At 40.1% G+C, this 25,502-nt stretch overlaps 2 protein-coding genes across 6 annotated transcripts in view; one reads left to right on the top strand and one right to left on the bottom strand.

Annotated features, from left to right (window-relative positions):
• Chek1 (checkpoint kinase 1) overlaps positions 1–20,422 on the top strand; it is a 34,579-nt gene extending 14,157 nt beyond the window's left edge. For 3 of the 5 annotated variants that reach the window (XM_076924639.1, XM_076924638.1, XM_076924641.1), the window contains 5 exons: positions 2,868–2,976; positions 3,527–3,704; positions 4,403–4,534; positions 5,626–5,727; positions 7,453–9,276. In XM_076924639.1, the coding sequence (XP_076780754.1) occupies positions 2,868–2,976; positions 3,527–3,704; positions 4,403–4,534; positions 5,626–5,727; positions 7,453–7,548 (617 nt within the window). In that variant the 3' untranslated portion in view covers positions 7,549–9,276. Of the gene's footprint in view, positions 1–2,867; positions 2,977–3,526; positions 3,705–4,402; positions 4,535–5,625; positions 5,728–6,412; positions 6,544–7,452; positions 9,277–20,278 lie in introns of those variants that run through there. The other 2 variants (XR_013107471.1, XM_076924640.1) reach the window with 2 other exon arrangements.
• LOC143438959 (acrosomal protein SP-10-like) lies at positions 16,435–21,724 on the bottom strand. Its single transcript, XM_076924642.1, has 4 exons — positions 21,592–21,724; positions 20,216–20,731; positions 18,543–18,662; positions 16,435–16,776 (listed from the first exon to the last, which is right to left on the bottom strand). The coding sequence occupies exons 1-4, from the start codon at positions 21,638–21,640 to the stop codon at positions 16,652–16,654; spliced, it is 810 nt and encodes a 269-aa protein (XP_076780757.1). The 5' UTR covers positions 21,641–21,724; the 3' UTR covers positions 16,435–16,651.
• Positions 21,725–25,502: the final 3,778 nt, after the last annotated feature.

Below are 25,502 nucleotides of genomic sequence, written 5' to 3'. Positions count from 1 at the left end.
TCTCCACTGGATTCTATGGTCTGGTAATGATCGTGGTAGGAATATTTTGTGTGGAGAGCATTGAGTGAATTCTAGAGAGCGGTGACTGGTGTAAGAGACCAAGAATCAGGGAGAATCAGATAAAAAGTTGGACTGAGTGGAAGGAGAGAGGGTAGTAGTTCAGGGACAAATGAGAAATTTATCTTTACTTCTTCTCTGAATGTTTTTTATGCCTTGTTCTGATTGAAATCCAACTCACCCAGAGGATGCTATGGACCTGTTCTTTCCTACGCCCCCATGTCCTGGGGTCAGGGATTGGGGAGGTTTCCTCCTGGTGGTTCACTGTCTCTCTGCTTATCTTTCCACATTCTTCTCCCTCCATTAAGAATCTCACTCACCATCACATTGTGCCGCCCACAGTCCCTGTCTTCTTACAAAACCTGTCGAGTCCCAGATTGAAATCCCTGCCACACTCTCTTCATCGCCAACAAGACTTCACCAAATTTTGCTGTGCTCAGCTTCATTTTGGAGAGTTTCACTGTGAAGCCCACACTGGAACAATGGTTCTACCTACCTCCTACCTCCCTCAGTGCTGAGTGCTGGGATTACAGGCCTGCGCTCCCGTGCCTCCACGCTCACGATTGTCATGGAGCTCGGCAACTTAAACATTCATTCGCACAATCTTTTTAGTATGCTGACGTCCCGAGTCCTTGGGCTTCCCTCCTGAGTTGTCTTGCTCTCTTACTTCTTACTCTGGTGGCCAGTCTAGATTGTTTCTGCTCCCCCCCTGTTTAATACCACAACTTCACTAACCTACTGGACTTAGAATCTATTAATTCTGTCTTTCGACTGCCTGTTTTCTCCCTGGATGCTCAGTTTTGTTCTTACCCATCTTAAATCTCAGGGTAAGCCTTTTTTATTTATTTATTTATTTTTTTATTTTTCTTTTAAATACTTCTCATCTTCTACTTCTGGCTTCCTTTTTATACTTACCAGGCAAAATCCAGCTCAACCTCAGTCTGGGTTTTACTTACCAATTCCCTATACCAGTGCAGCTGACTGTAGTTCAAGAAAGACAATGTGTTCACTTGTTTACAGGCAAACTCTCACTGTAATTTATTGCTCAAGCTTGTCTTTTTCTTTTTTCAAATACAAGGTTTCACCTCACAGCTCAGCCTGGCCTCCAGTTTGTGTCCCTCCTGCTCCACTTCCCCGAATGCTGAGATTGCAAACTTGTGGTACCGTGCTTGTCTTTCTGTAAACTTTAGTTTTCTCCCTGTCTCTGTATGCCTTATTTAACTGGGAGATAGAGGGCGAGGCAATGAACTATACAGGCCCTGACCACTCTCATTTCCTGCCCCTCTGTGCTTACAAACACTGACAGATAGACTGTTAAAAATCAGCATTTTCTCGACTACTTATGGATACTGTTTAGTAATAAAACTTTCCCCTGCATTATTAATTCTTCTTCCACTACTGGATTTTTTCTCTGCATGCCAACATAGTGTTTCTTTCATTCTAAAAATAGTTAAATATGCCAGATATTATGGGTCTATCTGTAATCCCAGCATTCCAGCGGAGGGTAAGACAGGAGGTAAGAGCCTTTCAAGGCTAGCCTTGGGCATGTGAGACCTTATTTCTAAACAAAACCATGGTATAACAACAGCAAAGGAACAGTTACAGTTGTTATAGATAACAACTTTGTTACTTCTTTTTTTGAGTTAGTCTCACTGTGTGGTTGTCTGGCACTTCATATGAATAGCCCAGTCTGGCCAGACTGAAGGTAATTCTTAACCTCTGAACCATCTCTACAGTCCCTCCGTTAGGACTTGGTCTGTACGTTGTCTAGATACATGTCTAGATGTAGCACATCTCTGTCAAGTGTGATTTGTCCCAAACTGGGTAATGATTTTTTTTTTTCCCCTTTTGGACTTCTCTTCATAGTCTTTCATTTTGGTTGATGAGAACTTATTCCTTGTGTCTAGAAATGCCTTCCTTCCCTGTCTGAGTTTTATTTACATGTGTTATTCTCTCACCTTCCTTGGTCACTGGCCAACCAGAAAACTTTCCAACTCTACCCACCTCGCCCACTTCGTTTATCTGCATTATTTTCTTTATTGTAAGTACAGTAGTAATTAGTCAGATAGTCAGCGTTACCTTACTTACTGCACTTTGTTTTTACTCAGTAGACTGTTCAGATTTGGGAGGTTGGTGCCGGAGGCATGGCTCAGCAGTTTAGAGCACTGGCTGCTCTTCCAGACCACCTGGGTTTGATTCCTAGCACCTACACGGGGGCCCACAAACATTTCTAACTCAAACACCAGGAGATTTGACACTCTTTGGCCTCTGAGGGTACTGTTTGTGTGGTGTGTGTGTATAAGAGAGGCATAAGTACATTTGCAGATTTGGTAGTGACACACTGTGTTATTTTACGTCTGTTGGCATTTTTTTCTAAAAGGGTAGTATATCATGCTAAGTAATGATGGAATAGTGGGTAGTATTGATAATTTCAGAAGAGAATAGAACTTTTGAAATCTTTCTTAGCGAGTGGTAAGGAGACAAGTAGTGTGGACTGTTGCAGTCTAGCTGAGGGTCTTATTTTGTATTGACTGCCATTCTTTAATGAGTTATTGAAAACTTTTAAAGTTCTAGTTATTGAGCTAGTCTTTGTTGACCGTCATGTTACTCAAAAGATGTCATTAAAACTGTGGCCTTACTGAAGCATTAGTGTGACATTTCTTTGTTTAAACATACAATTATTTAAGGAAAAAAGAATGTTTATATTACTTTGCATTCAGTAAATGGATTTAGATGTACCTTTATTTATTCAAATTGATAATTGGGTTAAATACTTGAATAAAAGATTTGTGTTTGTTCCCTTTTTTTAGGAGCAAAGAGGCCACGTGCCACTTCAGGTGGTATGTCAGAGTCTTCTAGTGGATTCTCTAAACACATTCATTCCAATTTGGACTTTTCTCCAATAAATAGTGGTTCCAGGTAAGACTTACAAAAATTATGATTATGATTATGATTATTTAATTTTTTTAAAGAGATAGTGTCTTACTAAGTAACCTTGATTGAACTGGAACTGGGTAGCCCATGCTGGTCTTGAACTTGTATTGATCCTCTTGTGTCTGCCTCCTAAGTGTTGTGATTACAAGTTTGTATTACTATGGATTGGCAGATTAAGTCTGTTTCTTAAATGTTATTATTCCCCATAGAGAATAAAACATGTATATATCTTAATAATGCAATTTTTACCAAAATGAGAATGATTGTGTGATATAAGAAAATCCCGGTGGGTTTTATTTAAAGACATTTCTAGTCTGACTCTGTACTATACATACATACAGTCCCAGGTAACTGCTAATTGGAAGGCTGAGGCAGGAGGATAGACAGTGTCAGGCCAATCTAGACAACAAGATGCAACCTTGTCTCAAAAAAATTAAACAAACACAACAAACACCAAATGAAAAATTAAAAAGAATGAAGCCACCTTAAAAACCAAGAATTAAAGTCATACTTTTCTTCTTTCTTAATGTCTCAGTGAAGAAAACGTGAAGTTCTCTAGTTCCCAGCCAGAGCCACGGACAGGGCTTTCCTTGTGGGACACTGGTCCCTCGAATGTGGACAAACTGGTACAGGGCATCAGTTTTTCCCAGCCTACGTGTCCTGATCATATGTTTGTAAACAGTCAGTTACTTGGTACCCCTGGATCTTCACAGGTAAGGAACTTGAGTTTTCAAATAAATAACTGTTGCTTTTGTTGTTGTTGCCTTAGGTATATGGATGTTGTGGACCGAACTGCCCCACGCTTGGGGCCATTATGTTGCTGTCCACGCTGCCCCACTCTTTGGGGCTAAGTGCTTTCTCTGGTCAAGAGAGAGTGGGGGTGGAGGGGCAAGAGAAACAAAGAATGGAGACAAGACAGGGTGTGATTCCAAGTCTCATTTCTTGTTTATTGTCTCTCTCTCTCATTGTCTTCTCCTGTTGTCTCTCTCTTATTGTCTCCTCCTATTGCAAAGAAATCCTGGGTATTTATAAGCACAAGGAGGGGAAAACAGCTGAAGACTCTTTACCACGGGCACCATGCAGCTGGGGTCACTAAACAGCAAAACAAGATATGTGGGATAAACAAGATGTTTATCAGAGTGTGCTCAGCTGTTGTAGGCTGTTGAAAACAAGTCTCTTGTCAGGGTATATGGTCCGAGATGGCTGCAAAGCTGATAGCTGCTTTCTGCTAAAAGCCAGCTCCCAACATATGGAATTAATACTTTTAGTTGATACATATTATTTGGGTAAGTAAGAAATAATTAGAGGAGGCCATTATGGGAAGGATGCCTAAGTTAAAGAAAACAACTTCATACTAATTGCTGTAAACTGGTCACACTGGATTTATTCAGCTTTCTTCTGTGATGCGCAGAACCCCTGGCAGCGCTTGGTCAAAAGGATGACACGATTCTTTACTAAATTGGATGCAGACAAATCTTACCAATGCCTGAAAGAGACCTTTGAGAAGTTGGGCTATCAGTGGAAGAAGAGTTGTATGAATCAGGTATGTTTTGTTAGTTTTCGGTATTTCTTTTCCCATAGAAAATTAAATATTTGAGTAAAAGTTATCAATGGTCAGTGAGTGTTCTAAAAATATAAGTAATTCATTTGAAAAAGAAACAATTGAAAGTTTTAAGAATTTTTTTTTTTTGTATGTGTTTGTTTTTGTTTGTCTTGTCTTTTTAACAACCTCTAAAGTTAGTGTTTTATATTAAGCTGCAGTTGAGGATGTCCTCGCCCCCATGTTTGGGGGCTTGGTGCTGGCTCTTGGCAGCCCTCTTTCTCTCACACCAGTCGTCTCACCCAAGCTCACTATCATCTCATTGTTGTTCCAGCTTTTCAGCCTCAAATAACTTCTGTTTTTCCTTCTTGTATTGTTTTCTGTTTGTTTTTGTATCTGTTTGAGATGGGTTTCTCTGTGTAACAGAGCTCTGGTTGTTCTGGAGCGCACTCTGTAGAGCAGGCTAACCTGGAACTCACAGAGATCTGCTTACTCTGCCTCCTGAGTGCTGGGATTAAAGGTGTGTGCCACCATTTGGGCTATTCTTGTATTGTAATAATCTTGTTTCCTTTCTCATATATTTGACTGACTGGCTACAGTATTGGGGATTGAACCCCCAGGCATTGTATATGCTGGGCAAGTGCCTTAACACTTAGCTACACCTCCAGTCTTTATTCTGTTTCTGTTCCTTTTGATTGTTTTTTATTTCAATTCTGCATTGCTAAAATGCCTTCTACTAAATGTTCACTTAGACTAAAGTTCTAATTTACAGCTTTCTGTGATTTGAGAGAGAGATTTTTTTTTGTTAAATTTCTTTTTTTAATTTTATACTTATGTGTAAAGAATGTGTCTGTGTGCATGTGTATGTCAGTGTCTGTGGAAGCATCAGATCCTTTAGAACTAGTATCTTAGGTGGTTGGGAGCCCCCTGATGTGGTCCTCTGGAAGAGTGAGTGGCAAGTACTTTTAACCTGAGCCATCCATCTCTCTAGCCTTGAAATGTATAGTGTTCTTCACGACACTCTGTTAAACAAGAATTGTTAAGAGTATTTTATGTTCATGTATATATGTGGCTTGACATTTTTATTGCCTTAGGTTACTGTGTCAACAACTGACAGAAGAAACAATAAATTGATTTTCAAAATAAATTTGGTAGAAATGGATGAGAAGATACTGGTTGACTTCCGGCTTTCTAAGGTATTTCTCATATATTTCATTCATAGTATTTTTTTATGTAGATTTTCAAATGGCTTTATAGTTTACATGCAGTGGTCCACCCAGTACACTATTGCTTTCTGAAGCTTTGTGGGTTGAGCACGAGATTCTGATTGGCATGGTGAATTCTTACCCTGTCTTACCCCATTCCCAAGTAGGATCTGCAGTTTCTTTTTGCCTAGAGTAGATACTTTATGATATATTTCTGATCATGCTATATATATAACTTGCCTGTTACTTATTTTGGTTTTCAAGTTAACTGTAGAAGTATTGCATGCTTTTTGTTTTTGGGGTGGCTCCAAAGGGTAAGGGTAATAATGCTGACAATTTTATTATAGACCATTGTTATAATTGTTCTATTTTACTACTAACTCTGTCACTTTTATTATGCTATATTTACAGACTTAGCTATGCATACATAGAAATGCAGATGGTATATGCCATGTAAGGTTCCATCCTATGTGGTTTCAGACGTCCACAGAAAGTTTAGGACTATAGCCACATGAATATAACTAGTTAGTTGGCATTTGTAAATATATTGTAACTCACTTTTTTTTTTTTTCATTTAGTGTTACAAACATGACATGTGCTATCATCTGTTTTTCTAAAATATTTTTTTTCCTCCCTCTCTCCCTCTCTTCCCCCTGCCTCCTGACATTTTCCTTAGTGTAAAAATCTCGAGGGATGAATTGCAGTTGGTAGAGTGCTTGCTTAGCATGCACAAGCGCTGAGACTGGATACCTGGCACAGATAAAGCCAGACATGGCCGTATCTGTCTGTATTCCCAGCACTCAGTAGGTGAGGATCAGAAATTCAACTACTACATGGGACTCTGTTCTGCCTAATTTTTTTTTTTTTTGTAGAATATATAGATAAATGAAAACTAAAAGAAATATATCTCCTGACATAATTCATACTATTTTGGAATACTTAAATTAGTTTGATTCATATATAGTACCTATCTTTTAATTTTCATTTTATTTTTTACTTATTCACTTTACATCCCGCTCACTGCCCTCCTCCCAGTCACCTTCCCACAATCCATCCCCTTCCCCCCTGAGAGGGGAATCTTCCTCTCCCCTTCTCTGAGAGGGTGGGGAGCCCCCCTGGGATTCCTCTGGGAAACTAGGCATGTCCTCTCCCACTGAGGCCAGATTAGGCAGCTCAGCTAGAAGACCATACCCCATTTACAGAATGCCTTTTTTTTTTTTTTTAAATAAAAGTTATGACATTAAAAAGCTTGTACATTATAACATAATGGACTTCACAAATTTTAAGATTAATATTGTTTTGCCTACCTATTATTTTTAGTTTAAAAGCCTATTCTCTATTAAACCTAAGCAATACAATGTCTGTTCTGAGAGTTTATGTGTGGCTCTAGAAAAGGTTGAAAAGTAATTCATGTTCTGTATGTGGGAGACTGGTTGAAATAATTCTTTTCTAGATTTTTGGTATAAAATTATGAAGGTTTCTACTCTAATGAAACTTATAAATTGTTACAAAGTCATGTTTAAACAAGTCAGATTTATATGGAATGCATAGCTAAGCTGGAATGCTGGTGCGTACCTGCAATCCAGTATCCTCAGAGAAGAGCAGGGAGGAGGAGGCACAGGACGTTGTTTCCCTGACCACGAGTGAGAATGTGCTCTTTTGACATAATCTTTTTTTTTTTTTTAATATTTTTAATTTATATTATTCCCAAAATAGGGTGATGGACTGGAGTTCAAGAGACACTTCCTGAAGATTAAAGGGAAGCTCAGTGATGTCGTGAGCAGCCAGAAGGTTTGGTTTCCTGTGACCTGATGAAGCTGTCCGCTCTGCACATTCCTGGTGAATATAGTGCTGCTATGTGACACTTTTCTTCCTAGAGAAGATTATCCTAGTCTGCAAACTGCAAACAGTAGTTGTTGAAGAGTTCTCTTCCCATTACCTACATATCTTTCAATTCTTAGCTCTTTGCATACAGATACTACTGTATTTTAATTGTATGTAATACTTTGGGGAAAGGATGGGTCAAATTCATTAGTTATTTCTCCAGCCGTGTTTAAATTATCTGGGTTTGAAACCAAGTTTTGGGATACTTGAGTTTGCCAGCTTCTATACCAATGGAGTATCACTTTTGAAAAATCAAAAGTTGGTTTCATCCCAAGCAAAATGCTTCTCTGCCTATTTAATTGTAAGGATGAATAAACACAGACCATGTACAGTTGATTGGTTCATGAGTGAGGCCAGCCACAAGAAGTGTATCTTAGTGTACATACTATATTTTCAGCTTGGGTGTATGTGCTGCACAAGGGCTTGACCGATTATAAAACTGTTTTTGAGTTATGCTGAAAACGGCAAGTTTTCCTCCCAGTATACCTAGTCAAATATAAAGCCTCATTGGGTTGGATTTTCACGGAGTTGTGCATAAGCTCTAGTGCCTAAGTGACTTTAAAAATTACACAGTTAAACAGTTTCTCCTACATTCACAGCCATATCTTAACTACTCTGGAAATAAACTGTTTTCAAAAATCAATATCTAATTCTGATCTTATTGGCCACCAGGTTTCTCAAGGACACTGACTGATAGGGGACAGGGGAGAAAGGAAGTGCAGGGGTTGGCCTGATCCTTGTTCCTCACCTTGTACACTCACTAGAACTTTGTCCATAAAATTTATATTAAAATATGAATATATGATTAGGTCCCGTATTCCTTTTTGTAGATAAATTACAACATTAGTCTGAAGCTGAGAACACTTAAAATTTTATGGCTAATTTTTTTTTTTTACATGTTGGTGCACGCTGTGCTCACCCGCTTACCTCTCCCCTCCTCAAAAGTAAACACGAACCTACTCTATTCAGTCTCCTGAGTCCCATGTGTCGTACCACCGGGGTTAAAGTCAGCCATCTTGTTAAAAACGTTACTTATTCCTCAGTAGTTTCTTTTCCAGAAAAGCTGTAAGAATGGTCCTTTGGAAGTGTGAGTGAGATCCCTGCCCCAGTCCCCATGTTTATGACTTCATCACACTTAGAATCCGAAGTCTCATCTGCGCCGTACAGTTTTATGTCATTCTCTTCATCATCTGATAGTATGCAGTGCTGTCTTCGAGCTTGTATCTATCAAGTCATGAGTGTTCCCGCCATTGTTAGGCACCTACTCACTGTATTGCTTTGGTCTCCATGATTTTGAATATTCTTGTAATTCACATAAGTAGAATTGTATATTTGTCTCTTAGTGTTTGGCTTACTTCATACAACTATGTTATAACATGTCAGGTTTCATTCCTTGTGGCGATTAACACTTCGTAGCATGTGGGTGTGCGTGTGTGGGTGTGCACATATACTGTTTCATATGATCATGTATGTTTGGATTGTTGCCACCTTTTGTCGATGTAAATGATACTGATGTGAACACGAATATATAAATACCTACTCAAGCCTCTGTTTTTAATTTTTTGTGTATATGCCCTGAGGTAGAATTGCTATGTCATGTGGTGATTGTGTTTTGTTTCTTTTTTTTTTCTTATAAAATAGAACAATTTATTTAAACTTTGTAGCAATTTTTTTTCTGAAACAGGCTCTCACTGTGTAGATCAGACTGGCCTTTGGACTCACTGTCTAGCTCAGGCTGTTTCTTTTTCCTCCTTGCCTTTGTCTTCCAAATACTGGGATTACATAGCCCAACTTGACTTAGACAGGACAACTATATTTACAGCTGTGTTGTCCCTCCTATGTAATTTTATTAACATCAAAAACTGTATCTTTAAATGTTGTACATATACTACAGTAAGTCTATGTCTTATATTTTCTTTTGTTCTTTTGAAGCAGGGTTTCGTGTAGTCTAGGCTGGCCTTTAACTTGTTGTCCATGAATGGATACTTTTAAATTCCTCGCCTTCCTGCCTCCACCTCCTAAGTGCTAGGATTACAGATGGATGGTACCACACATCCACCTCCTAAATGCTGGGATTACAGATGGTTGGCACCACACGTCCCCCTCCTAAGTGCTGGGATTACAGATGGTTGGCACCACACGTCCCCCTCCTAAGTGCTGGGATTACAGATGGTTGGCACCACACGTCCCCCTCCTAAGTGCTGGGATTACAGATGGATGGTCCCACGCCTGCTTTTATGTGGCAGCTAATGTACATCTTCCACATACTTGGCTTCTACATAACTATTGTTACATTTTTTTGTTGCTGTCGCTGGGGATCCAACCTAGGACCACATTCAAGTCATGCAAGCATTTTATTACTGAGCCAGATTTTTCATTATTAGGCTAGAATTTTTAGGTTATGCCTTTTCAGAGGTATTTGTTTCATGTTTTTTTTTTTTTTTTTTTTAATATATTGGTCTCTGCATCCTTTCATCCCAAGTTCAAGTGCAATCTGTAGTCATAAATTTTGTGCAGCCTATTATATTAAGGGCTCTCTTCTTGCCCATCACCTGCTAGAAGGTAGTAGAAGAGAAAAGTTATTAGATATGGGGGCAGTGGACCTGTTTAGTGATAGTTCTTTGGGGGGCGACCTCCATCTTCTTTGTCCCCAGTTCAGTTCCATAGCAAACACCAAACAGGAGTCAACGGCTACAGTCCAGTTCTCTCGACAGGCAGACACTATGCACGAGTCAGCAGCAGTAGTTCAATCCTGAAGAAAGCCGACTGGTCGGAGGCTGTGGAAGCAGCAAGAAGTCGAGCGGTTCTTTGGTGGGCTTCTTTCAATGGTGGTGTCACCCCAAGTGGAGCTCAGCGACATGTAAGGTGAACCAATCCACAGGGTGTCGTTAGTGAAGAATAGCGAGGCAGAGCAAACCAAACCAACGATCTGACTTCTATTGTCTGTGTGATCATATTTTCTGCTCCTTCGTCGAGTGTCCGTTCACCTGTGTCTGCTTCTCTGCTTTAGGAAAACATTCACATGTCTGCTTTAGCAAGATATTCTTTCACCTGTGTACCCCAGCAAAACATCATTTGACATAAGTGATTTTCCAAAGAAACTAGAAGTTTTCACTTAGCAATCTTTAGGATTTCCTACGTAGCAGGAGTAGTTATAATCAGCTCACTGTCTGTGCATCTTCATTTTGCTTTCGTTTTTAAGGGGCAATTCTGTTTCATCAGACACTGAATTTTTAGTTGATGGTACTTATCATTTTTTCTTTCATTAATGTATATATGACCTTACTGTCTTTTGGCCTACAGAGGTTCTGCTGAGAAGTTAACTGGTAATCTTTTTTTTTTTTGAGACAGTAGCACTAAATAGCCCACAATGACCTGGGCCTCACCGATAGTCCAGGCCCACATTAAACCCGCAACTCTTTTGTTTCTGCTTCCCAGTGCCAGGCTTATCAGTATGTGCGACTGCGCCCAGCTAACTGATAATCATATTCAGGATCCTTTCTCTTCAGTGAATTGCTTTGATGCTTTCAAGAGTCCTTTTTCGTCTGTAGTTTTTGATAGTGTTGTGATAGTATGTGTGTCTAGGTCTTAACATCCTGAGAGTTCCTTGTGTTCCCTGTGTTTGCAGAATCTATGTCTGTCTTCCGATGTGGAAGAGTCCCATTCAACTAGTCTCTGTCTATCCCTTTGTCACTTTTGGGATCCCACAATACTGACTGTGATAGTGTCATTTAAGTCAACTAAATTGTTTATGTCGTGCTCTCCTCCTTTCTTTAAATTCAATTTTAAGTGACCCTTCATCAGAGTTGCAGTAGGAATGAGTCAGAGCTAGAACATCTGACTTGCTGCATGAACAAGCCTTAAACCGAATCCCCAGAACCGAAGAAATTGCCGATTGATACTGTTTATTACACATTGTTTTCCTGATTACTCTCAGTTCTCTGACTGAAACCTGTTGTTCTTTGAACACACTTGAGACCCTCTTTAGGGATTGTTCAGTACCATTTTCTTCTTTCTTAGCATGTCTTAACAATCGTTTTGTTGAAAGTTTGGCACTTGGGGCCTGGAGATAGGGCTTGGTGGTTCGATCAGAGCTCTTGCTGCTCTCCTAGAGCATGCAAACCCAGTTCCCAGCACCCACCCACATAGGGCAGCTCACAGCCACCAACCTGTAAATAGCTCCAGGGAATCCAACACACTACTCTGGGCATTTGTACATCCATACAAACCTGCACATATACTTACAAAATAATAATAAAAATGTCTCTTAAAAATAGTTTTTCCTTGAAAAACAAACACTACTCTTTTTTTTTTTTTTTTTTTTTTTTTTTTTTTTTTTGGTTTTCCGAGACAGGGTTTCTCTGTATAGCCTTGGCTGTCCTGGAACTCACTCGGTAGACCAGGCTGGCCTCGAACTCAGAAATCCGCCTGCCTCTGCCTCCCAAGTGCTGGGATTAAAGGCGTGCGCCACCACCGCCCGGCCAAACACTACTCTTAAACTTGCTTTGTGCACATCATAACAGCAAGGCATGTTTTGAGCCTTGGGATGAAGCTGGTGTGAAGGGTTAGTCTTCTCTGGTCTCTCACTGTTCGTCTTGGCTTCATGTCCCTTTTCTCAGTCCTCTGTGTGTATAGCTGCTTGCTTTGCTTAGCTGTTCAGATGTGTATTATCCTTTTATATGTTCATGTGGGAGGAGTGTTGCTCACATGGGCCTGACATTCTTTCCATGGGTCCTCATGCTTGAGGGGCAAACACTTCATCAGGCTCCAAAGGAATGTACACTTGGAGCCTAGGTTGACCTAGAAGCTTTATTAGTTGACCTAGAGTTTTTATTCTCCCAGTGCTTATAGCTAATGGATCTTTATCTCCTCTCTTCAAAGAAACTGGTTATACCAACACTGTTAACAAGTGTTAACTTGCTCCTCTGTAAGCCACGTCAAGTTGAGAATTTAATATTTTAGTTTTCAGCCATAATTTTTAATTAATTCCATTTGAGCTAAAGATAGGATTATGTATTCAAAATAGCTTCATTCAGAAATTTGAAGGTGAATTTTATTTTATTTTTTGCAGCCTAAATTTGTTGGCAGTGGAACCTGTTATTCAGATGGCTTTTGAAAGGGCCATTTGTGTATATGGTGCGTGTGTGTGTGTGTGTGTGTGTGTGTATGTCCTGTATGTGTTGCGTTTACATATTCTGTAACTGATAGTTTTATCATGTACTAGAGTTCTTATGCATACCAGGCTATGTATAGGTGCTCATAGCTATGATCCCAGCACATGGGAGGCTGAGCCAGAATTGCTACACATTTGAGACCAGCCTGAAGCTATATAGTGAGTTCTAGGATAGCCCGAACAACAGAGTTAAGATATCCAAAATAATATTAATCATGATACCAAAGATTTAAGAAGTGGTAAATTATTTTATTGACGTTAAAGCCTGTTGCTTTGGAACTTACATGAAGAGCAGCAGCTGATACTGAACCTTCAAACATGTGGAAGTGATGGCTGAAAGGACATGGAAGAGAGCAGAAAGAGAGGAATGATTTCTGGCCTTGGAAAAACACCCAGATGTTGGTATGAAGACTCATGCATTCCAAGGTTTTGGAATCCAACTGTGATTCTCACTAGCTCTGTAATATTGGTCAATTTGCAATAATGTGGAAGATAAATAAATAATGTTTTATTTCCTTATTTGTATAGTAAGAGTGATGCCATCTCTCCTAACTATCCTTCTGACTTTCCTGGGACAACAACTGTACACGCAAAAACACCTTGGGGTGAAGGGCTGTTCCATGTTGCACCTGCTCCTCATGGCGGAGTAGATGATCCTCTGAAAATGATTTCAGGATTATGGATTGCTTAAATGGAAAGGAGTATTTTGTAGAAAGAATCTCTTCTAAGTATCACCTGTCAATAAAAAAACTGATGGCCAACGAGCTGATGCAGGACGTAGGTGGGACATTGGCAGAAAGAAAAGAGGATTCTGGGAAAAAGAAGAGAGCCACAGAGGATGAGATGAGGTGACAGAGGTAGAGAAACTCCGCTGAGGAGATGAAGAAAGAAGCAGGCTGGGACTGAAGGAGGAGTAACTAACCAAGTGGTAGACAGAAAGTGGTAGACAGAAAATAAGAAAAAAAATGAACAAAAAAGTGTAAAGTATACACTGACCCCCTACACTGAAGAGAGCTTTGAGACTGGCTGAGACATAAAAATGTCTCCAGTCCAGATTCTAAGCTAAGCTTAGAATTATTCTTGCTGGCTCAAGAATAATCAAGGCTTTTGCCATCCTTTCATCTGGCATAGACAGACATTTAAATTACAGTTTGGTTATGGAGTTCAAACTAATTTAAAACAAGAAAGATACCTGCTCAGAGAGCAAAGAATCATCTTTAGCTAAATTGTGCACACTGCACATTCCCATATATATGTTAATGCAGAAATGTGTATTATGTCTAAAAGCTTATGTGTTCACAGAAAAAAAAAAAATCAAAACAGCAGCCCTGACAAGATTCACCCTCTGGGATGCTGAAACACTGAGATGCTAAGATACATATTGTTCCATCATCTCCAACTGCCTCAATAACTGTATCATCAGAACTTGTTTCCAGGATAGCTTCAAAGAAAGCTGCTGACCTCAGATGACCTCAATTTGTCCGACCTTACAGACTGATCCAGTCAGGACTTAAGCCTTAACTTTCTTAGCATGCAGAAACTGCACAACTGTTATAGTTAGTTTTCTTAAGACTGGCCAATACTTCAATTTTCGTGCTCTCCTCCCCCCAAAGAAAAATGCTTCATATCAACAGGAAGCAATTTTAAGAGAATTATGCCCCATTCCCAAGAGGTGGGGTGGATGGGTTTGGTAGTTCAGTGGATGATGAATGTCATCATTTAAGGGATGGTAACAAATTGTAATGGTCTTGGATTAGGGAGGAAACAAAATTGAAAGGTTAGATTCAGGATTTCTCTTATCCTTTTCTCCTAATGTTAGGGAAAAAATAGGGAGAAGGGATGAAAAGAAAAAAGGGGGAAATAATATAGAAAAAATAGAGATTATTGAACCTACTCTTAGACCAAAAAGTGTTGCAAGCCAAAAAAATCTTACATTGATATGGATCTTTGTATATTGATAAAAATTAAGATTATAGTTGGTCACAATATACAAATGTATCAAGTCTGTTTAAGGTATTATATATATGTAATTCTTAAAAATGCAATGTTAAATTCTAGTCCATTTAAAATCATCTGTTACACACAGTTTAGGATAATTAAGAAATGCAAGTAAGTAGTCAGATAAACTCATGGTTGTGTTAGATACTAGTTTATTACAGAAATATTTTTTTCAAAATTGGATAGTAAATAATTAAACAATATAGATAGTCCTAAAACCTCAGATCTACAGAATATGACATTTAAAGATTTTTATTATTAAGAGATCTTTTTTGACAAGGAGACAGATCTGCTTCTGGTACCACCCAGAACATTCTTTATTGAATATTCTTCAATAAAGATCAGCATCAAAGAACCTCCTTATGGAGTTTGCTTCAAATGTGGTAAACTAGCCACTTGGCAAGAAAGTGCCCTTGTCTCAGCTGCAGACAGAATACTATCCAAAATGGACAAGCAAGATACAGGAAAGTCAGTTGTGGGCTTTGCAATGACAAGGTAGGCCAGTGTGTGGGTCACTGTCCAGACAGTCAACCACTTCTGTCATTTCAGTAGTTTTGGCAGCTGCTTGGTCTGCACTCAAGTAATATTTATTCCTTCTCAAGTCTGATGGTGTTTGAAGACTAGTCTCATGATTATGTTAGAAATAACATGTTAGAAAATGATTTAATCCCAGCACTTGGGAGGCAGAGGCAGGCGGATTTCTGAGTTTGAGGCCAGCCTGGTCTACAGAGTGAGTTCCAGGACAGCCCAGGGCTACACAGAGAAACCCTGTCTCGAAGAAAAAAAAATGATTTAAGTACAAAACTCTAACTCACCAAGATCAGATAGGTAATAGAATACTTTCTCCAAAGTTGCCAAATACAAATGGACTATTGTAAAAGTAATTTTTACCTGATGGTTTTCATAGTTGTTAATACTGTATCTAATTTATTCATGTAAAAAAAAAAGCCTTTTGTTAGACTAAAAGGGGGAAATGCAGAGAGAATCTCTTATGAGCACCACCTGTCAATAAAGAAGCCGATGGCCAATGAGCTGAGGCAGGACGTAGGTGGGACATTGGCAGGATTTTGGGAAATGGTAAGAGATGAAAGGTATAACAGAGACAAGATGGAAGATGGATCAAGGAGACAGAGGTAGGTAGAGGAACTCTACCTATGTAGAGAGATGCTGAGGAGAAAGAAAGCAGGCTGGGACTGAAGGACAGTTATCTAACCAAGTGGTAGACATAGAATAGATTAAATGGTTAAACAAGTTAAGAGCTAGTCCGGGAATGAGCCAAAAATTATGGCCTAGGCATTTAATAATTAACTAGTCTCAGAGTCATTCCAGGAGCTGGGGCTGGGAAAGGAAAACTTAGAATTTAAAAAAATATTTGTACAGTATTTTGTTCCCATTATGTTGATAGTAGACTGGAAGACTGAGCTCAAAAACAAGTGCTGAGCTGTGTGTACTACACGTAGAAGGGTGTAGGAGACCATCCTACAATATTGTTTACGCCACTGAAAGATTAATTTGCACTTTGTATTCTCTGTTGTACCCCCTTCGACTTTTATTGTGCACAACATTCACTTTGGTCATGGAGAGAAACAATAATGTGCAAACTAGACTGATAGAAAACAATCTGACCGAAGCCTGTGTTCTTTAATAGCAATTTATTGCAAAAAAGAACGTCTGGGGAAGGATGGGAGCAAAGTAAGGCAGAGAGCAGAGGCAATGGGGTATTAATAAAGATAAGTGTTGAGCTTCTTATCTGGTGATCAGGCAGAGCCTGATGTGATTAGTTGTTGAAGTTGAACATGAATTGAGCCAAGTAGACTGGTGAAGCTGCCTGAGTCAGAACAAGAAGTAGGGCACAGGCATCTAGACCTTGTTGCAGAGAGGCTCATTCCGACAGCATATAATCTGCATTCTTGTTCCATGAGAGAAGAGGTTCATCGATGGGCACATGTTCTCACACCCCTGAACCATGAACTGGAGTTTTCCACCTGAAAGAGACAGACTGGCAGTAGCAGAGTTTCTTCCAACCTTAACCGTTTTTCCATGTCCCGCTGTGTTCCTGTGCAGGGATGACCGGTACTTCTCTGTGTCTATTTTTCTATCGCTTTCTTTTTTTCTGCTTTCTTTACCCACCTCTCTTGTTTATGTCTTCACTTTCTTCCTGTAATGGTATTGAGCTTCACCAAGCTCAATATTCTCACTTGACCATGCTACTCTTCCATCAGCCTTCCCTACGAACCTCCAGCGAGCCGGCTAGCCTCCTTAACTTCCCTCTTATTCACAGTTGAGCCTCAGGTACTCAGAATTGAAAATTTTTTCCCCTCAAAGATGCACTAGAACAATCCTATTAATCAAATTTCATAGCCCTTTTCTCTGTTTTTTTCCCCCATGCTGTGTGAACGTGATACTCTCTTCTTGATTCTCTTCTATCAACATTTCCTGATTTTTCTGTCTTTTGTGGCTGAGTTCAGTTATCTCCACTGACCTAAGTCAAATTCCCTTTCCACCGAAGTGATCACCTTTATGCAGATGTGCTAACAACTAAGTTTTTTTTTCTGTCCCAAATGGGTCTCTACCTAATCTTCCCTTTCCTCCCTTGCTTTCCTAACTTGATTCTGCCGTTGAGAATCTTGGGTGACTTTTTCTTTGGCCAGTTAACATTTATTTTCTTCATTCCTTTGCTTGCCAAAACCCAAAAGAATTTCACTGTGATTTCTGTCTACATGCTATATTTCTGACTTTGACTTTGTGTATGTGTGTATGTATGTATGTATGCATGTATGTATGTATGTATGGCCATGTATGTATGAAGGTTAGAAGGCAACTTGTAAGAGTTGGTCCTCTCCTGCTGTATGGGTTGCTGCATGCAAACTCAGGTTAGTAGGATTGGTAGGTAGGTGCCATTACTCACTTCGACATCTTTGGCCATTCCTGAGCATCAAGTAGTTTTAAAAGCTGCTCAGGTGATTCTAATGTATAGCCCAAACTGGGCACTACTGGGTTTTATATATTTTTCTCTGTATACCCTTTCCTCTCCAGCCTTACCTGCTTTCCTTTACCTGGGAACTTCCAGCACTCATGTGCTTTTCCTCCTTTTTCTTCTTTTTAGCCATGGTCTTGCTCTATAGCCCAGGTTAATTCTCCTACTTCAGCCTCCCAAGTACTGAGAAGAGACATAGCACCTCACCAGTTTTCGCTATAATATTTATGTTAGACTATAGTCTTTCTGTACACTGGTTTTGATGGTCCTTTCTGTAAGGCTCATGGTATATATATATTGTTTATGTTTATTCAGTAGTGGTTAAATGTACAATTATAGAAATATAGGGAAGATATTTCTATCCAGGGGTTGAACAAAGTAGAGCCGGGCAGTATGGTTTATGGAATGGAAGTAGCCATGAGCTCTAGTTTTGGAGATGAATACTAAGCATAGGGTTGAGAGATTTGATAATATGCACTCAGATTTGTTACCCATGTGCACAGGTTTGTAGACAGTTGCTGATTAGTTTATTCACTGTCTACTAAATGCCTACTATTTGTTATACATTGGGCTGTGTCCGAGGAAGATAGACTCATGAACACACCAGAGAGTTCTGAGTCAGTATAGGAGCAGCTTAAGGAACAACTTAAGAGCCCAGAGCTTGAAGAAATGAAGTTTTCTGAATCCCAAAGTTCATTGATCCCTACTGGTTTCAACCCCCCATTTTTAAGAGATGATTGATGTGTTCTCTTTATCCCAAGAAGTTTCTACTACCTTCAAAGATCTTCTTTAGCATGCACTGCTGGGAATTTTGAGTGGTGCAGATTCCTTCTCCTCGGAGACATTTTGCATCATCATTCATATAAGCGCATGTGTGGCAATTTATTGTTACGTCTGAAATTTGAAAAGAGCATGATATCTCCCGAATTACACATATGGGGAGTGGGGGCTGTAAAAAAACCCGACCACCTACATACAGTGCATTTCTTAGTTCTTTCTGGCAGCACTGGGGATTGAAAACTCTAGGACCTTAGGTATAGTGAGGCAGGTGTTCTGCCACTGAGCTACAACCCCAGCCCCTCTCCCCCTCTTAACTCCCCTCTCACCTTTTGGTTATTGAAGACAAGGTCTTGCTTATTGTCCAGTGATGGAATTATAAGTCTGGACTACCATATTCTTTTTCTGAATCAGAGGGGCTACCTTCTCTCTTACTTATTTGTAACCTTTATTGCTGACGAATACTAAATTTATCTGAGTGACTTTTACTTTAGTCTGTATTCCATTGGCTTCTTGAAATTATAAGTAAATGTCCTTCTGTCGTGGTTTACTCCATAGCAGAAAACTTATGTAATTGAACTGTCATAGTCTCTTATGAGTTATCTTGGAAGATCAGTGACAAAAGTCTTAAGTGCTTCTGCAACTTTTTTTTTTTTTTTTTTTTTTTTTTTTTTTTTTTTTTTTGAGTCAGGGTTTCTCTGTATAGCCCTGGCTGTCCTGGAACTCACTCTGTAGACCAGGCTGACCCTGAACTCAGAAATCCACCTGCCTCTGGCTCCCAAGTGCTGAGATTAAAGGCGTGCACCACCACTGCCCAGCTGTGCTTCTGCATCCTTATATGATCTCTAGTGCTAATTCCCTAGCAAGAAGCATAGCTGTGGGCAGACCTAATTTTAATTTACTACTTTCTAGAAATGTGACTGACATTGGGGATAGTAGTTTTACCCGTCTTTACTCATCTAAAAATGTTGGATAGTTAACAAAATTGGATGAAATGAAGTATTTGTATCTGATAGTAATTTGAGACACCAAACTTTAGATTTTTCTTATTCTTTACTGTGAATGGGAGCATGTAGAGAGGTCAGAGGATAATTTGAGGGAGTCAGTTCTATAACGTGGACCCTGGGTATTGAATTCAGGTTATCAAGCTTGCCTCAGTTACCACTGAGCCTTCCTGCTGATCCTAACTTCTTATGAACAGTGGACTGGGAGAGTAGTAGCATTTTTCCTTAAAAGAGGGTTCTCTAAGTTGTGCTACATGTAGGGGTGAATGAAACCTGAAAGATACTTTCTGATATTGTGAAGAAACTTTCTTTCTTTTTCTTCTTCTTCTTTTTTTTTAATGATAGGGTTTCTTTGTGTAGCCCTGGATGTCCTGGAACTGGCTCTGTAGACCAGGCTCATCATAGATCTGCCTGTCTGCTTTCCAAGTGCTGGGATTAAAGGTGTGTGTCACCACCACATGGCTGAAACAGAGTCTTTGACATATTAATGATTGTTTTATGATGCTTCCCTAAAGTTGAATTTGTTTCCCCCTCCCCTACTTCTCTCTCCCTCTCTTTCCTCTCCCCCATTAGAGACAGGGTGTCATCTAGGCTCTTGTTGAACTATGTAGCCCAGGTTGGCCTCAACCTCTAGTCAAAAACTAATACCCTTCCAGTGTGGCTTACCTGAAGATGTGCTTGGAACTGGTGTGCTCATAGCCTCATTTCCTTTGTCATTTGTCTCACCAGACACCTGTTCACCTGCGTCTTCGAGCTTTTCACCTGAAGCTTCGCCTGAAACTTCGGAAGACTGCTCATTCGAGGACTGTTCAGTTGCAGGTTGTTCACTTGAAGTGTGCTCGCCTGAAGTGTGCTCGCCCGAAGTGTGCTCGCCCGAAGTGTGCTCGCCCAACGTGTGCTCCCCCGAAGTGTGTTCTCCTGACATGTGCTCACCTGATATGTGCTCTGAAGACTGTTCTCCTGAAGAGTGCTCACCTGAAGAATGTTCAGCTAAAGAATGCTCACTTGATTCGTGTTCAGCTGGGCTATGACCACTCAGAGTCTTCTCAACTGAAGAAGTTTCATATAAAGCCTCAGCATCTGAAGGGTTTGTGAGTGAGGAATACTCACTTGAAAGTTGCTGAACCGAAGCCTGGTGGTCTACAGAGTCAAGGAGCTCATCAGGCTGACCTGGCGGTGCTCCTAGGATGGAGGAGAAATACAAGAATGGTGAAGGCAGAAGGACCGGATCAAGACTAGTTTCCTGTGGAGCCCGACAAGTAGGACTGCTGGGTTTCCTGGCAGGTCCAGATGAGACAAAGATAGCTTAGATGTCGGGAGTGGTCATCTAACCACTGGGGAACACAGAAGTCTTTAACTTTGGGGACCACTGCTAAGACTTAAAGACACAGGAATTACATATGGGATCCTCTCACCTAAGCATGGAAAGCACATGAAGAGAAATGAATGTCCCTACCTGACAAAGGCAGAATCAGAAATCAAAGGACTCTCATTCATGTCATCAGAAGTCAGCTACCAACCCTTCCTCCAATTCCTCTATGGGTAAAAGGCAAGAATAACAGAGATAGGGAGAGGAAAGGCAAATAGTCCTCTTCCCCTGCAACAGGGCCTGGCTGTGAGATCCTGGATCCCTTCCAATTGCAGACATACTACCACTTCTGCCTCTCTAGTTAGGGTAAGAGTTACAGGTGCCACAATGCCTAGCACAGATAGTTTTTAATACTGAGTAATTCCAACCTAAATTGAAGTTAGGTTCTTTTTTTTTTTTTTTTTTTTTTTTTTTTGGTACTGGTGATGAGACTTAAGCTTTTCTCAACAGTAGGGAACTAAATTTATCCTTTGGGTAGGGTAAATGTTAAACTGGAACATCCGTGATCAGGAGAAATCAATTGGTATAGGAGTTCTCAAAGTTGTTCTTGCTTAGTTAGCTCTTGATTCTAAGTCAGGTTGGTTTGGGTAACTAAGACTTGTCTTTCTTTAAGGGGGCAGAAATACATTAAAAGAAGCCCTCCCTCTGGTGTTTGTTTAAAGAGAAGACTTACCTCTGGCAGATCCAAGGAGATAAAGACCCAGTAAGATTAACTCCTTCATTTTGATTTAGGAAAAGAAAGATCTCTAAAGTGGCACACTCAAGAGCTGAGAAGAAACTGAGCAAACACCCCCAGTGTTGAATCAGAGCCTCTGGGAATTCTAGAACTTGAGAAACAATCTATGTCTTCACAATCGGTTGTACCTCGTATGTCCTATTCAGGCAGGCTGACCCGTAACCCATGGCAATGCCACTAGTGAAGAATAGTTTCTGTGTGTAGAATAGTGTGTTAGGGGTAACTTCAAAAACAAACAAAAAAATGTCACCAGAATACACATGTTCTTTTAGTGAAAGTTTAAAAGGCAGCACTTCTTTTCAGAGGGTTGTCAGCTGTGAACTGCATTTCATGACTTTGGTTTGTACGCTGGACGACTGATCTATGCAGAGATGAGCTGAGTCCTGGGTGGGGTTGACTTCAGACTGAGGTTAGTCATAAGGTTGGAATGCAGAAGGTGCTACAGTTGGCTCAGGCTGAGTCTTTACGCTTTAGAAGTCCTCTTGGGTGTCCTTTATCCTGTGATCTCAACCTTGACAAGGCTGTAATAATATGCTTTCTCCTTTAATAATATGTTTTCTCCTTTAATAATTGGTTTCTCCTTTCCTGCTTCAACTTAGGGATAATAATGGTTTCCAGCATCTAAACTCTACCTGCCCCAAATTTCCTTTTTAAATTTTCTAAGCTGGGCAGTGGTGGCGTATGCCTTTAATCTCAGCACTTGGGAGGCAGAGGCAGGTGGATTTCTGAGTTCTAGGACAGCCACAGCTACACAGAGAAACCCTGTCTCTAAAAACCAACCAACCAACCAACCAACCAACCAACCAACCAACCAACAAACAAATAAATTTTCTATAACACCACACACTTTTGAGAAAAGACATTTCATATGTACTTGTGAAGGCATGGTTTATAGGAATCAGATGAGCAGTTCAAATGGTAACTAGAGTTTACATAGAATAAATGATAAAGGGACAGGAGCTAGCCAAGCTGAATAGATGAGGTGAGACATAAAGCTACAACTCAGGGTGGCAGAGATCCTCTAGTCCCCACCTCATGCTCTTCCCTGTCCCACTTTGAGTACCATGTGCCACTGAATATTGGACCTAAACTTACGTGTATTTTTGTTATAGTTAAGATTCTTTTCCCCATTGAACTTCAAGCCTTCAGAAAGTAGGGACCTTTTCTGTCTCCTTCACCATTGTACTCCTAGTACCTGGCAGCATGCTTGCTACATAATAGGTAAATGGTAAATTTCCTGAGTGAAGGAATGAATGACTTGACCTTTCTGTATCTTCCTCTGCTTCATACAGGAGAATCTATAGAGAACTAGATAGACTAGTTTTAACTTGTATCATCTGAAGAAACTGGTCATTCTGGAGTTACACAGTTTGTAAGTGAAAACAAGGAGGCATGCTATATCTCTTCATTTGTCTTTGTTCCAGCTATACAGAAGTAATGAGCTGTAGAGAGCTGAGATAAATGGTCATTTAGGCTTAATCTGTCCTACCTTGCTTGAGTTGAACGTCCGAATTAGGATTTGTGAGCTTCAGACTGGATTCCTTTAGAGAAATGTGTGAAGAAACATATCAATAACTCCTTCCCTTCATAGGAAGAATAGACTGTTTTTATTGATAGAAACTGTAGAAATTAGTCTAAGAAAGGTGCTGTTGGTACTATCTCCCAGTTTAAGGTTGTCAGCAATCCTTCTTGGCAGTTATCAGAGTCTTCTAGGACATCCTTTTGCTTCTCCCTTCCAAGCCTCTTGAAATTGACGTCATAGCACCAATTTCAGTGTCCCTCAGATTGGTTTTTTCTTAGACTCCACTTTGGACAGTTTTTCCCTGTATCCAGCAATCTGGTGCTTTGAAACCAAACCTCTGAGCCTTTAGGCATATTATGTGTGGGGGAAGACACATGGTGATAAAATTTGAATGGCGTAGACATCAGAGGCATTGTAGTTCTTGACTCCTATTCCCAGCCCAATTTCATACTGAGAAGCTGATCTTCTAGTTTCTAAAGCCCCTAAATTTGTGAAAAAAAAAAAATCAGCCATTCATGTCCTTGTAATTTTTGTGGATTGCTTCAAAATGGTCTGAGCCTAATGGAGCTCTCATAGGAATGTGTAAGCCAGCTCTGGAGACCTGAGTTAAAAGGCCATTTAGACTGAGGGGATGAGACTATTATTGGAGGCCCAAAGTAACAAGCCAAGAGATCTAGGAATGATAACAGACGTTACAGAGATGAGCTATATCATACGTTACGTGTGTTCATGTACGCCTTTGCTGAGGCTTCATGGAGACTATAACATAGTCTGTGACCTCAAAGGTGGGTCCAGATATACAGTAGCTCTAGATTTAGTCTCCCTCTACTCGTGTGTGTGTGTGTGTGTGTGTGTGTGTGTGTGTGTGTGTGTGTGTGTGTGTGGTGTGCTGGGGAGCAAATTCAGGACCTTGCTTCTGCCAGCCAAGGACTCTATTTCTGAGCTGGATCTCCATTATCTATCTTTGCCCATACTGTTCTTGAACTTGGATCCTTCTACCTTTGCTTCCCAAGTGCTGGGATTATGCATGTGCCACCACACCTACCCTTCTATGTTCTGTTTATTTTGTGACTCCTGCTTCCCCCACATCATGACTTTGATTCCTTGGACTTACTTCTGCTTACTCACAACTTTGGCTTATTTGTGGCTTATATCTACTCATAACCCTGGATATACATTAGTCACTCTCCTCACACACAGAGTTTCGAATAGAGAATCTGAACCTCGTGTCAATCCTTTTGCACAAACTTAATGCAAAACTGGGTAATATACCCTTCATAAAATTCATGATTGTCACAGTGGATAGGCTGTATAATCCCTCGTGTGGCCATTTATGTTATGTTGAGAAACCTAACGAAAGGGTCATGACTGTGTAGGCATTATTAGGTTCCCCACAGGTTATGGGGAGGCACTGAAACCAGAGAACACATTATTCCATCCATTCATTGCTATAGTGAAGGGGGACCATCAAGATTTTCTCAGTCTATTCTTACATATTCCTTCTCAGTCTTAACTTTCTGCTCTTCCTAGTCTCCACCTTTAACCCGGGATCTATTCCAAGCCACATCTATGTACAACTTACTTGTTCTCTAAGTACACAGTACTAACTGTACTTGCATCTCTCCCCTTCATGAAGGTATGCCTCCATTGCCTCTTCCTGAGGATTATTTCCTCATGGTCCCTGAGAACTCTTCCATGTTAATCACCACCTCCAAAGGGAGAACTTCAAAACTCCACTGCTCTGGTCCACAAACCTCCCTCCTTAATTCAGACCCATCCATCCAGTACTTGTTGAACATTGTTCTCTGGATATCATGCAGCATCGAAAACTCAACATGTATAATATATAATTACCATTTCTATTCTAACTCTGTTTCCTCAGTTATCAGCCCTGCCACAAACTCAAGAGACTCAAGCCTGCATTCTGAGCGCCCTACTGTCTTTCTCCCTTGGCTTCATTATCACACATGATAGTTTGCAGCTTCCCTCTTTCACCAATACCAGTCATATTCATGTTCTATCTTTCTTGCTTCCATTTGAAAACAATAGATTTTTCTTCCTCAGAATATTAATTTATTTATTATTTCTGTTGCCAAAAGTGTTTGTAAAACTAAATTTTATTTATGTATAAATCAGAGTGTTTTGCACACAGAGGACACTGGAGTCTTCGATGGTTGAAAGGAATCTCTGATGCCTTTTCTCACTATTTGATCTGACTGGTAAATGAGAGACCAAAGCTTTCAGTAGTCTTGAAGGAGAAACTCATAAATAACAGGTTTACATGGAAGAATCAATAAAATATCAACCTTAGGAAGGGAAGAACAGG

Source organism: Arvicanthis niloticus, chromosome 26, assembly GCF_011762505.2.
Source record: "Arvicanthis niloticus isolate mArvNil1 chromosome 26, mArvNil1.pat.X, whole genome shotgun sequence".
NCBI lineage: Eukaryota > Metazoa > Chordata > Mammalia > Rodentia > Muridae > Arvicanthis > Arvicanthis niloticus.
Note: the sequence above shows the minus strand (reverse complement) of the source record. Positions and strands in the feature narration are given on the sequence as shown.